The sequence below is a fragment of the Crinia signifera genome, chromosome 7 (assembly GCF_055691185.1).
Source record: "Crinia signifera chromosome 7, ASM5569118v1, whole genome shotgun sequence".
Classification (NCBI taxonomy): Eukaryota; Metazoa; Chordata; class Amphibia; order Anura; family Myobatrachidae; genus Crinia; species Crinia signifera.
In genome coordinates, this window is record NC_139223.1 from 9,355,857 (window position 1) to 9,370,798 (window position 14,942).

General features: G+C 45.3%; 1 protein-coding gene across 1 annotated transcript in view; it reads right to left on the reverse strand.

Moving 5' to 3' along the window:
• LOC146021357 (uncharacterized) overlaps positions 1-14,669 on the reverse strand; it is a 38,560-nt gene extending 23,891 nt beyond the window's left edge. The window contains exons 1-2 of the mRNA XM_083155145.1: positions 14,008-14,669; positions 7,115-7,241 (exon numbers count right to left, since the gene is read on the reverse strand). Of these exons, the coding sequence (XP_083011271.1) occupies positions 7,115-7,188 (74 nt within the window). The 5' untranslated portion in view covers positions 7,189-7,241; positions 14,008-14,669. The remainder of the gene's footprint in view (positions 1-7,114; positions 7,242-14,007) is intronic.
• Positions 14,670-14,942: the final 273 nt, after the last annotated feature.

A 14,942-nucleotide genomic window follows, 5' to 3' on the forward strand; every position in this document is an offset into this window, starting at 1 on the left:
GGACTCATATCTCCATGGACTTCATCACAGACCTTCCACCATCAGACGGCCACAACACCATCTGGGTGGTTGTGGACCGATTCTCGAAAATGGCCCACTACATACCACTCCGTGGGTTGTCATCAGCTCCCAAACTGGCAAACCCGTTTATCCAAGAGATCTTCAGAGTTCATGGGCTTTCCAAAGAGATAGTCTCGGATCAGGGGGTGCAGTTTGTCGCAAAATTCTGGCGAGCTCTGTGCAAGGTTTTGAAAATTCAGCTTAACTTCAGCTCAGCCTACCACCCTCAATCTAATGGCCAAACAGAGTGGATCAACCCGGATGTAGAGACTTTCTTGCGTCTACATATTTCCTCCACCCAGGATAATTGGGCCAAGTTGTTACCTTGGGCTGAATTCGGCCACAATAACCAGTACCACTCGTCTTCTTCTTCAACACCACTCCTAATCAACTACGGTTTCCACCCTAGCGTTCATGACTTCCAACAGCTAGCTTCGACATCTGTCCCAGCGGTAGTATTCACTCTTCATCAGCTCAGTCAGCATTGGAAGAAAGTCAGAAGCGCACTACTGAAAGCTTCGCAAAGGTATAAAAAGTTTGCTGATAGAAGATCGATTCCAACATTGAGTGTGGGTGATAAAGTATGGTTATCTACTCGCAACATGCGACTTCGAGTACCTTCAATGAAGTTTGCACCTTGCTTCATCGGTCCTTTCCCGATCTTGCAAATCATCAATCCGGTGGACTACAAATTAAAGTTACCTCATTATTTAAGGATTCCAAATTCCTTTCACATTTCTTTACTTAAACCATTGATCCTGATTAAGTTTAGACTTCACTTCCTAAATCTCCTAAAGTTTTTACGCATGGAGGTATTGAATATGAAGTAGCTCGGATTTTGGACTCTCGCTTAATATATAAGCGTCTACAATATTTAATTGTTTGGAAGGGCTATGGTCCTAAAGAAAGGTCTTGGACCAATGCCTCTGAAGTACACGCCCCCAGAATGATCAGGGACTTCCATAAAAAGTTTCCATCTAAGCCCAAAGAGTGTCCTGGGGCCACTAATAAAGGAGGGGGTGCTGTCTCAACCACCATGGCAGTCACCCTCGCTCCCAGTGCTGTCCCTGACCTGCAGTGCCCTGGCGCTATGTCTTCCACCTTGGCGCTCACCTCCGCCCCGGGTTCCGGTCCCATCCTGCAGTGCTCTGGCGCTCTGTGCTCTACCATGGCACCTGTTCCTTCTCCGAGTGCTGGTCTTGGCCTGCTGTATCCTGGCATCCTGGCTTCCAGAGGCATGCGGCGGGGTCCGCCATGATGGCGTCCGCGTCCTCCTAGGCCTCAGGTTGGGAAGCGCCGGCTGCAGCGCCTCCGCATAGTATTCCTTGCCGGCTGAATAGTGTCACCCTGTAGGTGGTGGCCATCTTTTTGGTGTCTGGAACCTATTCCCCGCTGCACAAGCCGTGATGTCATCCACCCGGCCAATCATTGCACAGCTGTGCACATAAATTTTGGCAAGCTGGGTCAGACCGGCAGTCAGTACAATGTTGTCCTACAGATATCAGTTCCCTGTGCATCTCCAGACAATTCTGCAGCTACTCCCATCTACAGCCTGACTCTCCATTCTCTGTGTGAAGCCTGCTCTACCTCGCTACACCTGCTGGTCGTTCACTGCTATTATTCCAAGTACTACCACAGACTCTCCATTGCCACCTATAGGGATCAGAGTGGACTTTAAGGCTAACACCCCAAAAGGTGTGATCCAGTCTCATCACATCCTGATGGTTATTCTCTGTGGTCCAGTATCCCTGGTTCTCTGCAGCCACAACCTGATTCAGCAAATACCTTCATCTTTATTGACTTCATCATCTACAATTCCTTCAGTTGTTTCATCATTGTCCTCATCATCATTATTGTGTACCAGACTCTTTTCATTAAAAGTCTATCTTAAATAGCTGGTTTCCTCCTGATCTGTTGTCCATGCAACAGCCCTATATTAAAGCACCCAGCTTCCGCTACACTAGAGCTGGCCCTTCACCAGAGTCACAGAACGTGACAGGACTCAGGTGATCAAGACAGCTGTGCACAATCCAGCCCAACTCCAAGCAGGGATAACGAGGATAACGAGGATGAGATGCAATGGCAGAGACCCACCACCGGAGGCCACCAGAGAGTAAAATACCAAACAAACACAGAACAGCAAGACAGAACTGAGACATTAATCAGTGGCTTCTAACAGCTAGAGGTAGAGAAGAGGTGGAATCAAGAAGGTGGACACTGAAAGAGTGGTTAGATAAGTAGAATGAGAACCAAGAAAGGGCCATGGTCTAATGACATAGGGACTGTAGTGTTTGTAAGCGAAGAGTATGGTCAACAATGTCACATGCAGCAGACAGACATAGAAAAATAAGTAGTGAGGTAATGGCCTTTCGACTTGGCTTCATAAATTATGCATAGCAGGAACCATATGGTGAACCCTGCTCTAGAACCCTTCATCTTTCTTTGACCTTTCATATGATATTAAAACCTTTATAGGGGAAAGAAAATTTTCTTAAAAGATAAATGTAACCAGTCTACATTTTAGTACCAACAAACGCAGACTCCCAATACATTCCCAGTGGTCAGTCACTTCTCATCCTCAAACTCTGGAAGTGGAAATCAAGTGATTGGTTAGAAAGTCCAGATAGTCACTCACTCTGTCCAGTCAGTATATGAGAATAATTACTCTAAAGTGAGTGGTAATCCCCTCAGTCACTGACCAATCAGAATCTGGATATCTGTGATGGACAGAGAGAGAGGAATATATGACACCTGGTGGCCAATTGGGCGGATAATGATCAGGTCACTTAATATAATATTTGTGTCTGACCCCTTCTGCTGTTTCATAGTGGCATGTGGGGAACGTGCAATGTACAGACAGCTTACAGTAATATGTGCACCACCGAGCTCATCACATCACACAGACCCCTTGTACTGTCTCATAGAGGTGTGCGGGGAACGTGTAATGCACAGACAGCTTACTGTAATATGTGCACGGCACAGCTCATCACATCACACTGACCCCTTGTACTGTCTCATAGAGGTGTGCGGGGAACGTGTAATGCACAGGCAGCTTACTGTAATATGTGCACGGCCCATCACATCACACTGACCACTTGTGCTGTCTCATAGAGGTGTGCGGGGAACGTGTAATGTACAGAGAGCTTACTGTAATATGTGCACAGCCCATCACATCACACTGACCCCATGTGCTGTCTCATAGAGGTGTGCGGGGAATGTGCAATGTACAGACAGCTTACTGTAACATGTGCACCGCCCAGCTCATCACATCACACTGACCCCTTGTGCTGTCTCATATAGGTGTGCGGGGAATGTGCAATGTACAGACAGCTTACTGTAATATGTGCACCGCCCAGCTCATCACATCACACTGACTCTTGTGCTGTCACATAGAGGTGTGCGGGGAACGTGCAATGTACAGACAGCTTACTGTAATATGTGCACCCCCAGCTCATCACATCACACTGACCCCTTGTGCTGTCACATAGAGGTGTCCGGGGAACGTGTAATGTACAGACAGCTTACTGTAATATGTGCACCGCCCAGCTCATCACATCACACTGACCCCTTGTACTGTCACATAGAGGTCTGCGGGGAATGTGCAATGTACAGAAGGCTTACTGTAATATGTGCACCGCCCAGCTCATCACATCACACTGACCACTTGCGCTGTCTCATAGAGGTGTGCGGGGAACGTGCAATGTACAGACAGCTTACTGTAATATGTGCACCGCCCAGCTCATCACATCACACTGACCACTTGTGCTGTCTCATAGAGGTGTGCGAGGAACGTGCAATGTACAGACAGCTTACTGTAATATGTGCACCACCCAGCTCATCACATCACACTGACCCCTTGTGCTGTCACATAGAGGTGTGCGGGGAACGTGCAATGTACAGATAGCTTACTGTAATATGTGCACCACCCAGCTCATCACATCACACTGACCCCTTGTACTGTCTCATAGAGGTGTGCGGAGAATGTGCAATGTACAGACAGCTTACTGTAATATGTGCACCGCCCAGCTCATCACATCACACTGACCCCTTGTACTGTCACATAGAGCTGTGCGGAGGAACGTGCAATGTACAGACAGCTTACTGTAATATGTGCACCGCCCAGCTCATCACATCACACTGACCCCTTGTGCTGTCACATAGAGGTGTGCGGGGAACGTGCATTGTACAGACAGCTTACTGTAATATGTGCACCGCCCAGCTCATCACATCACACTGACCCCTTGTGCTGTCACATAGAGGTGTGCGGGGAATGTGCAATGTACAGACAGCTTACTATAATATGTGCACCTCCCAGCTCATCACACCACACTGACCCCTTGTACTGTCACATAGAGGTGTGCGGAGGAACGTGCAATATACAGACAGCATACTGTAATATGTGCACCGCCCAGCTCATCACATCACACTGACCCCTTGTACTGTCACATAGAGGTGTGCGGAGGAACGTGCAATGTACAGACAGCTTACTGTAATATGTGCACCGCCCAGCTCATCACATCACACTGACCCCTTGTACTGTCACATAGAGGTGTGCGGAGGAACGTGCAATGTACAGACAGCTTACTGTAATATGTGCACCGTGCAGCTCAGCACATCACACTGACCCCTTGTACCGTCACAGAGGTGTGCGGGGAACGTGCAATGTACAGACAGCTTAGTGTAATATGTGCACCGCCCAGCTCATCACATCACACTGACCCCTTGTACTGTCACAGAGAGGTGTGCGGGGAATGTGCAATGTACAGACAGCTTACTGTAATATGTGCACCGCCCAGCTCATCATATCACACTGACCCCTTGTACTGTCACATAGAGATGTGCAGGGAACGTGCAATGTACAGACAGCTTACTGTAATATGTGCACCGCCCAGCTCATCATATCACACTGACCCCTTGTACTGTCACATAGAGCTGTGCAGGGAATGTGTAATGTACAGACAGATTACTGTAATTTGTGCAGCGCCCAGCTCATCACATCACACTGACCCCCTGTGCTGTCACATAGAGGTGTGCGGGGAACGTGCAATATACAGATAGCTTACTGTAATATGTGCACCGCCCAGCTCATCACATCACACTGGCCCCTTGTACTGTCACATAGAGATGTGCAGGGAACGTGCAATGTACAGACAGCTTACTGTAATATGTGCACTGCCCAGCTCATCACATCACACTGACCCCTTGTACTGTCACATAGAGGTGTGCGGAGGAACGTGCAATGTACAGACAGCTTACTGTAATATGTGCACCGTGCAGCTCAGCACATCACACTGACCCCTTGTACCGTCACAGAGGTGTGCGGGGAACGTGCAATGTACAGACAGCTTAGTGTAATATGTGCACCGCCCAGCTCATCACATCACACTGACCCCTTGTACTGTCACAGAGAGGTGTGCGGGGAATGTGCAATGTACAGACAGCTTACTGTAATATGTGCACCGCCCAGCTCATCATATCACACTGACCCCTTGTACTGTCACATAGAGATGTGCAGGGAACGTGCAATGTACAGACAGCTTACTGTAATATGTGCACCGCCCAGCTCATCATATCACACTGACCCCTTGTACTGTCACATAGAGCTGTGCAGGGAATGTGTAATGTACAGACAGATTACTGTAATTTGTGCAGCGCCCAGCTCATCACATCACACTGACCCCTTGTGCTGTCACATAGAGGTGTGCGGGGAACGTGCAATGTACAGACAGCTTACTGTAATATGTGCACCGCCCAGCTCATCACATCACACTGACCCCTTGTGCTGTCACATAGAGGTGTGCGGGGAACGTGCAATATACAGATAGCTTACTGTAATATGTGCACCGCCCAGCTCATCACATCACACTGACCCCTTGTACTGTCAAATAGAGGTGTGCGGGGAACGTGCAATGTACAGACAGCTTACTGTAATATGTGCACCGCCCAGCTCATCATATCACACTGACCCCTTGTACTGTCACATAGAGATGTGCAGGGAACGTGCAATGTACAGACAGCTTACTGTAATATGTGCACCGCCCAGCTCATCACATCACACTGACCCCTTGTACTGTCACATAGAGCTGTGCAGGGAATGTGTAATGTACAGACAGATTACTGTAATTTGTGCAGCGCCCAGCTCATCACATCACACTGACCCCTTGTGCTGTCACATAGAGGTGTGCGGGGAACGTGCAATGTACAGACAGCTTACTGTAATATGTGCACCGCCCAGCTCATCACATCACACTGGCCCCTTGTACTGTCACATAGAGATGTGCAGGGAACGTGCAATGTACAGACAGCTTACTGTAATATGTGCACCGCCCAGCTCATCACATCACACTGACCCCTTGTACTGTCACATGGAGGTGTGCGGGGAACGTGCAATGTACAGACAGATTACTGTAATATGTGCACCGCCCAGCTCATCACATCACACTGACCCCTTGTACTGTCACATAGAGGTGTGCGGGGAACATGTAATGTACAGACAGTTTACTGTAATATGTGCACCACCCAGCTCATCACATCACACTGGCCCCTTGTACTGTCACATAGAGATGTGCAGGGAACGTGCAATGTACAGACAGCTTACTGTAATATGTGCACCGCCCAGCTCATCACATCACACTGACCCCTTGTACTGTATCATAGAGGTGTGCGAGGAACGTGCAATGTACAGACAGTTTACTGTAATATGTGCACCACCCAGCTCATCACATCACACTGGCCCCTTGTACTGTCACATAGAGATGTGCAGGGAACGTGCAATGTACAGACAGCTTACTGTAATATGTGCACCGCCCAGCTCATCACATCACACTGACCCCTTGTACTGTCACATAGAGGTGTGCGGGGAACGTGTAATGTACAGACAGCTTACTGTAATATGTGTACCGCCCAGATCATCATATCACACTGACCCCTTGTGCTGTCACATAGAGGTGTGCAGGGAATGTGCAATATACAGACAGCTTACTGTAATATGTGCACCGCCCAGCTCATCACATCACACTGACCCTTTAAAGGCAAAAGGTAACAAATCACTTACCTATAAACCAGCACAGGAACAATGAAGTCTGTGTAATTTGGGTCCATTTCAGATCGCTCCACTTTTTCCATCATATCAGTGTAATTATCTTTTCAGTCCACCCGCTCATTCAGAGGGAAGAAGTTTCCTGGTACAGAAACAAAAAATCCAAGGTGTAACACCAAAATCCATCTGGTCATCTTAATGTCCCCCAGTTGCGACTAAGAAACACCTTCTTCACCTCCCCCCCCCTCACCCCCCAACATTCTGAACTGCATCATTTTGGCCCCACTCCATCTTCAAAATTCAGAAAATTACAATGTCACAAGAGCGAGATATAGAGATAACATCTAATCCAATGAATAATTGTAGACATGATAAAAAGCACTCCAACTGTAAACTGACACTGCAAAGTGTTCCATCTACCAGAATATCATTGGTGCTGCGGGTATCACAACCTGCTACATCATGGGGGTGATTCTGGTTGACTCAGTAAACTGTGAATCTCGCAGCTTACTTAGTCCTTGTGATGCCGCCCCTGCGAATGCACGCCCCCCACTGCTGTTTACCCTCGCAACCCTCGCAACCATCCGAAGGGTTGTGTCACGAAGACGCATGCCCTCCCATGTGCCTGCGGCAGGGGAAATCATTCGATGGTCACCGACTATCAAATGATTTCCCCTGCCTTCACAAATATAAGTCAGTGGAGACTGATTTATATTTGTGGTAAGTGGGACAAAGACAGAACAGACAAAACAGACATCAGCCGCCTGCCCATGGCACACCTCGTCCCACCCGCAACCCCATGGGAACGCCCAGTGTTTTCATGGGTACGTCTATGAAACAATGGGTGTTGCTATGGGCGACACCCAAGGCTGCCTCCACTCGCCCCCGCACTGCTCAGTGCGGACGGCCGAGGACATTGCAAATCACCACGACCATTCACAGATGGAGTTTACACCTGCGCAGAAATGAGCATGAGCAAACACGGCCATCGGGGCAGGGGATGATTTTGGTTCACTGCGAGTGAATCATAATCAGCCCCCATGTACAGTAAGGGTAATAATAAGGTAACTATAATAATGCCCCATAGCTTTGATGTTTGCACAATGTAAACTTACCAAATTAACATGAAATAGCTGATATATGTCTATAATCTTGCTTTTCATTAGAGCTGGAGCCAACTGCCCCCGGCACACATGGCTCACTGGTACAGGTGGAGTATCCCTTATCCAAATATCCATTATCCAAATTATTACGAAAACCATACATTTTTGCTAAAAGCACTACTGGAAAGGAAATATCTGTAACAGCACTACTGGGGACATGATATGTAACTGGCACTACTGGGGACAGACATCTATAACAGCACTACTGGGGACATGATATGTAACTGGCACTACTGGGGACAGACATCTATAACAGCACTACTGGGGACATGATATGTAACTGGCACTACTGGGCACAGACATCTATAACAGCACTACTGGGGACATGATATGTAACTGGCACTACTGGGGACATACATCTATAACAGCACTACTGGGGACATGATATGTAACTGGCACTACTGGGGACAGACATCTATAACAGCACTACTGGGGACATGATATGTAACTGGCACTACTGGGCACAGACATCTATAACAGCACTACTGGGGACATGATATGTAACTGGCACTACTGGGGACAGACATCTATAACAGCACTACTGGGGACATGATATGTAACTGGCACTACTGGGCACAGACATCTATAACAGCACTACTGGGGACATGATATGTAACTGGCACTACTGGGGACATACATCTATAACAGCACTACTGGGGACATGATATGTAACTGATACTAAGGGGGAAATTTACTAAGAATACGAATACAACAAATTATATTCGTATTCTTGATACGAATGCATACTTTGTATGCAGATTCGTGTTCCGGAGGGGAATTTACAAAGCAGTCAAATACGACTGCTTTGTAACCCTCCGTCGTATTAATTCGCATTAACGGTCATATATACGGCCGTTAATACGAATTCCTACAGGCAGTCTGCACAGATCAAAAAAATATCCCCGGTGATGATTCTATTGGCCGCTAGGCAGCCAATCAGGAGCAGAGACTCCTGATTGGCCGCCTAGCGGCCAATAGAATCATTCAGTGGAGAGGCGCGGAAGATGAAAGATCTCTGCGCCTCTCATCAGTCCGATGCGGGGAACTGCAGGAATCGCCGGTCCCCCATGGATTTCTTCGGACCCGGACCAGACGCCGCCGACATGGACCTGGACATCGACATGGAGCTGAATGTCGACATGGATCCGGAACAGGACAGGACACCGGACCAAGACCCAGGGACCTACCTACGGGCTCAAGATAGGTAAGTATCAGTATGTATGGGCTTTGGATGTATTAAAGTTTTATTTTTATTGTGTGTCAGTGTGTGTTTATTTGACTATTTTTTTAACTGTGGAACTACAAGTGCCAGTGGCCCCTTTAATGCCCCGCAGACTGGGACTTGTGGTTCTCCAAGTGCCAGCTTGCGGTTGAGGCTTGCTTGGACTCATAGTTACACAGTAAAAGACAATAGTTTTTATTCTATTTTTTGACACTTCAATTAGCCCGGTGACCACCGCACAGGGTCACCGGGGACAGCACCAGGCTTCAGCCTGGTCAGGTAAGTCCTGGAGGGGGTGGACCCTTTATTAGTGGGGGGTCCCCACTTCCCTAGGGCCCCTGGCCAGGCTGACTGGTCAGTAGGGTGATGTTTTGACCACGGGACCATATCTAATAAGTGTCCCCCAGCTGTGACATTACCCTGCTGGCTGGTTTGGCCTGGGGCTTAAAATACGGGGGACCCCTACTCATTTTGTCCCCCGTATTCTGGGAACCAGCCCCGGACCTGGAGCTGGATTTTAAAAATCGGGGAACCCCTATTTGTCGGGTTTCCTGATTTTTTTATTACCGGCCCCGGCTCTTTTAGCCTGGTGCTGGTTACAGCTGTGGGGGGGATCCCACGCTGTTTTTTTTTTAAATGTATTTATTTATTTCTCTATTTTTTACACCGACACCTGCACGGATCTGACTGATCCATGCAGGCTTCTGCCAAATATGAAAGGAAAATAAAGTGTATTTTCCTGCCGTACATTCGTAGTCATTATCCACTAATTAGCGGCCGTATTATCAATACGGCCGCTTAGTAAATCAGGAACCACCATTCTTTTGAATGGTGATTTTTGCCATATTCTTTCGAAGGTGTATTCATTCGTATTTGTAAATACACAAATATGAATGTCCCATCATTAAGAATACGAAAATAAGTATTTTTGGCATAGTAAATGCCAAAAATATGTATACACCTAAAAAAATCGTATTTTCATATGAAAATCCGATTTATTTTCACGATTTTTTTTTTTAAATTTCCCCCAAAATATCTCCAAGAAAGTGATTGCTTGGTATTCACATTCAATGATTGAGATAGGACTCAAATTTTGAGAATAACCCGTGGTGTTTGTGTGGGCAACGCACGGTGTCCGTGCTGAGGGGCTTGGTGAGCCGGCAGCACTTCCAATGCAGGCAGCGGTGTTGGGCGGGCAATGCACTGTGTCCGTGCTGGAGGGCTTGGTGAGCCGGCAGCACTTCCAATGCAAACCGCGGAAGATAGCATGTAGCGTGGTCCGGCTAAGTCGGGCAATCAGGAGACCTCACACTGTGTTTGCTGACGTCAACGCGTTTAGTAACCACTTGTATGCTGGAAACTTTTTCAAGACGGATGCAGCATCAGAGCCCGAAGGCTATTTATGGACTGGACTGTCACTCTTAATTATCAATTATCTCATTATTGTTTGTAATATACGCATTCTACCATATTTTAAACTTTTAAACTGTAAATAAAAATAAAGGTAAGAAGCAGTGTGTCCAGTATTGAAAAATAAAAATACCATTATAAATAACTTCATAATTGAATCGCAAATTTTAAATAGATAAAGGATTAAATTGTAGATTCAATTGGATCAACCAATTAGTTTTAATTCATTCAATCCACTTGTAATTCGAGGAGTACTAGATTTCATTTAATCAGCCAGATAGGGTCAGAGAGAGTTACATCATTTGATTGTTTAGGATGACCAGTATTTCTAGATTTATATAACAATCATCAGAGGGAAACAGGATATATATTAATAGTACATCGAATAATTAGTAGAATCATTAAATATAAAGTAATATAATTAGTGTCATATGTATATATAGTATATAATCTTAATTTTCATATGGATACTGAAAAGTGTACACAGTTATTAAAGGGGCCGCGCTAAAGTTTCAATAGTCCTAAAAATCAATGAAGAGTATATTAATACATTCATGTCTCATAGTAAATATAGAGAACATACACATAAACAATTAATTAATATAACAGGAGAAAAACTACATAGATATATAAGTCAAAAATAAATATATAAAATTATAATGGAATTATAATGGAATTATAATAGAAAAATAATAATGATAATAATAATAATAATAATAATAATAATAATAATAATTGATAGATAGTAATCATTTATTTGGTTCAATTAAACGGTCTTACAGTAGCTATATCCGTATGTTAATCCAGCTCCATTTGAAATGGTTAGGAGCATGAATAATATACAAAATCTTACAGAAATAGGAGGAGAAGCATATTTTACATGGTAAATAAACATTAAAGAATATCAGACACAAACATTGATATTTTTGATCTACCATCTGTTGAAAGTTCATAGAAGGTGGGAAAGGAGGGAGCTGCAAACCATTGAAGTCGCATTGCTACGCACCAATGGTTGATCACAATTCACCCAACCCGCATGAAGTACAAATGGAATCTTTTGTGACAAAAATGTATACATTTTATTGGGTTCTGTTATATTAGGTTTTATTGTGAGAAGAAGAGTTTACTGTTATTCTATGCCTGCAAAATCCAGAGCTTCATTAAGTCCCTGGGATTTGAGGGTTTCTAACTTAAAGATCCACGATGTTTCGGCTCAACAGCGTTTTCTGAATCTTTTTGTATTGACAATATGTTCAATTGCAGTGATCGAGAGGTTGGTAGGGTCACTTGTATGCTTATCGAGAAAATGACGGGGAATGCTATGGTTTTGTACTTTTTTCAATATATTATTTCTGTGTTCCCTAAATCTCATCTTAATACTACGTGTTGTACGGCCTACATATTGTAATTTGCAGGGACACTCTAAAACATAGACACAGTAAACTGTGTCACAGTTCATGAATTGTTTTATTGGGAAGGTTTTCTGATTATAAGAAGAAGTTATTAAATTCTGCTTATTAGTAATATATTTACAAGTTAAACAAATATTTTTATTACATTTAAAGCATCCATTTGGTTTAGGTGGAAGCCATGTGGATTGCGTTTCTTTTTTTACTGAAGGTAATAGACTTGGTGCAATAAGGTCTTTAATATTATTGTTCCTTCTAAATGTTATTCTAGGTTTGGTAAGGTGTCCCGATCATAACATGCCCTATATGAGATTTATTAAACTTTTATGAGATACCCAATTGATCATAATATAATTTTTTTATGAACTATTAATACAATCATATTTTTTTTTTCTTTTCATTATCTTTCTCATGGACAGTTTGAAACCATGGGGTTTCAAACTGTCCATCAGAATTATGTCTGAATTCTTTTTCCAGGAGTTTTTGCATGATGTAAACTACAGTAATATTTAAGCAGTGCCGCTGTACAAGTGACAGAGGTAATGTGTGTGACAGTACTGGATTGCTTACTTCTGGTGGAGGCCAGGGATGGTCGCATGCATGTGGAGTTCCGATCCCCTATCCACGGAGCTCCACCATCCCTGGCCTCCGGAGCAGCGTACAGCATGGTGGTGGCAGAGGAGGTGAGGGAGAAGGCAGAGGTAGTGCTGCGGCCCCCCGGCAGCGAGTGCTGAGTATCCCTGGCGCAGGATGGCCAGGGACGAGCAGCATGGCCCCCTCCACGGCAGCATCAGCCTGTGCCTCCCCCCCCCCCAGAAGAGAAAAGGATCTGACGCAGGGCAACCAGGCCAGAGACGGACAGCGCCGCGGCCCCACGCTCATGGACTCACTCTCCTCCCTCCCCCTCCACCACCACCTCCACCACCCACACTGGCTCTCCCTCTGCCTCAAGGGAAGATGGCCTGTTGAGCCCTTCTGCTGCTGTGAGCAGCATGAGCAAGATGGCACCACAAAATGGCTGCCTAGGAACTGTGCACTCAGCCACATGTAACCCCAAGTCTCCCCTATCTTGTGCACTGCACAGCAATGTATATCTGTACTCTCCCTGCTGTATTGTTACCTACCTGGCTGCTGCAATGACCAGTGGCGCCGCTGATGGCTGCCTAGGTGCTGTGCAGCTCGGCGGGTATGTGTTCCCTGTGTGATACTGTACTGTCCCTGCTTATACTGTTACCTACCTGGCTGCTGCAATGACCAGTGGCGCCACTGATGGCTGCCTAGGCGCTGTGCAGCTCAGATAATGTATGTTCTATGTGTCTTTAACCCCCAGGGCACATCTAGCCTATACCTTTATGTGTTATGTATATCTGTACTGTCACTATTTAACTGTACCTTAAGGTGGTCATACACACGCAGATTTATCTTCAGATCTGGCTGGTTGGAACAAAAACATGGTTATGGATGAGTGCAAATGACAGTTGAAAAATTTGCTTGGAAATGCTGGAAAACTGCCAAACTGTCACTCATCCATCACCATGTTTTTGTTCCAACCAGCCAGATCTGCAGATAAATCTTACTAGTGTATGGGCACCTTAACTGGCTGTTGCACAGCAATCTAAATCCAATTCCTAGTATTCACAAGTATACCTGGCCAATAAAGCTGATTCTTATAATATAACCAGTACAGTCACTGCTGCCACTTACCCAGTTGGGCGTAAACCTCAGCTCCTTGGAAGTTGTCCATTGTATTGTACCCTCTGTTGTCCACCATGGTGATGTTACTGGTGATCCCATAGGCTTTTCTTATCATGGTCTTTCCTTCTTCCTGATCTCCAGCATCAGAATGTTCAATAAATTCAATGTTATCTTCCAGGGAGTATATACAGGAGTTGATCAGAGAGGATTTACCATGTCCTGTGAAACCAAACAGCTGCAGGAGAACCCGGTTATACCCCTGAGCATTGTCGGATTTACCATGACCTGTGCAATCAAACCATTTCCGGAGACCCCGTTTATTTCTCCGATTCCCCTGAGCGCATTCATCGAGGCTGAAGGTACGGATGTTCTCTTTCAGCTGTCTGTACTCCATGTCTCTTACTGTAGGTCTCTCTCCGTCTGTCTGTCTTATATATATCCTGTGCTCAGACTATATACATCCTCTATCCTGCGCACTAACTGTCTCTGTATTCTTTCACTTTCATTTCATAACAGAGGATGTGCACTGTAGATAACAGGTACACTATACTCTACTAACAGATATGTGCTTATAAAATTGTGTCATCACCACCGTGTACACAGCCTGACAGCAGCGGCCTACACTGTGTGCTCCATGTCCGTGTCCCCCATCAGGATACATCTAGCATATATCTGTACGTATATACAAGAATAGAGCTGCGCACCCGACTGGAGTAAAAAACAATACATACATACATACAATACATAAAAATAAAAATATTAGTAAAAATACAGTAAAAAACACACAAAATATGAAAAATAGGGGGGGGGGGGGGCAGGATTATACAACCGGTTGTATTAACTGTAATCCGATCCTGGTATTAATGGGTTAGTACTGTTAAAACTTGTGATGTTATAGGCAGTCACTATGCATTCCCAAATTTTTCATAACTTTGTTAGATTTA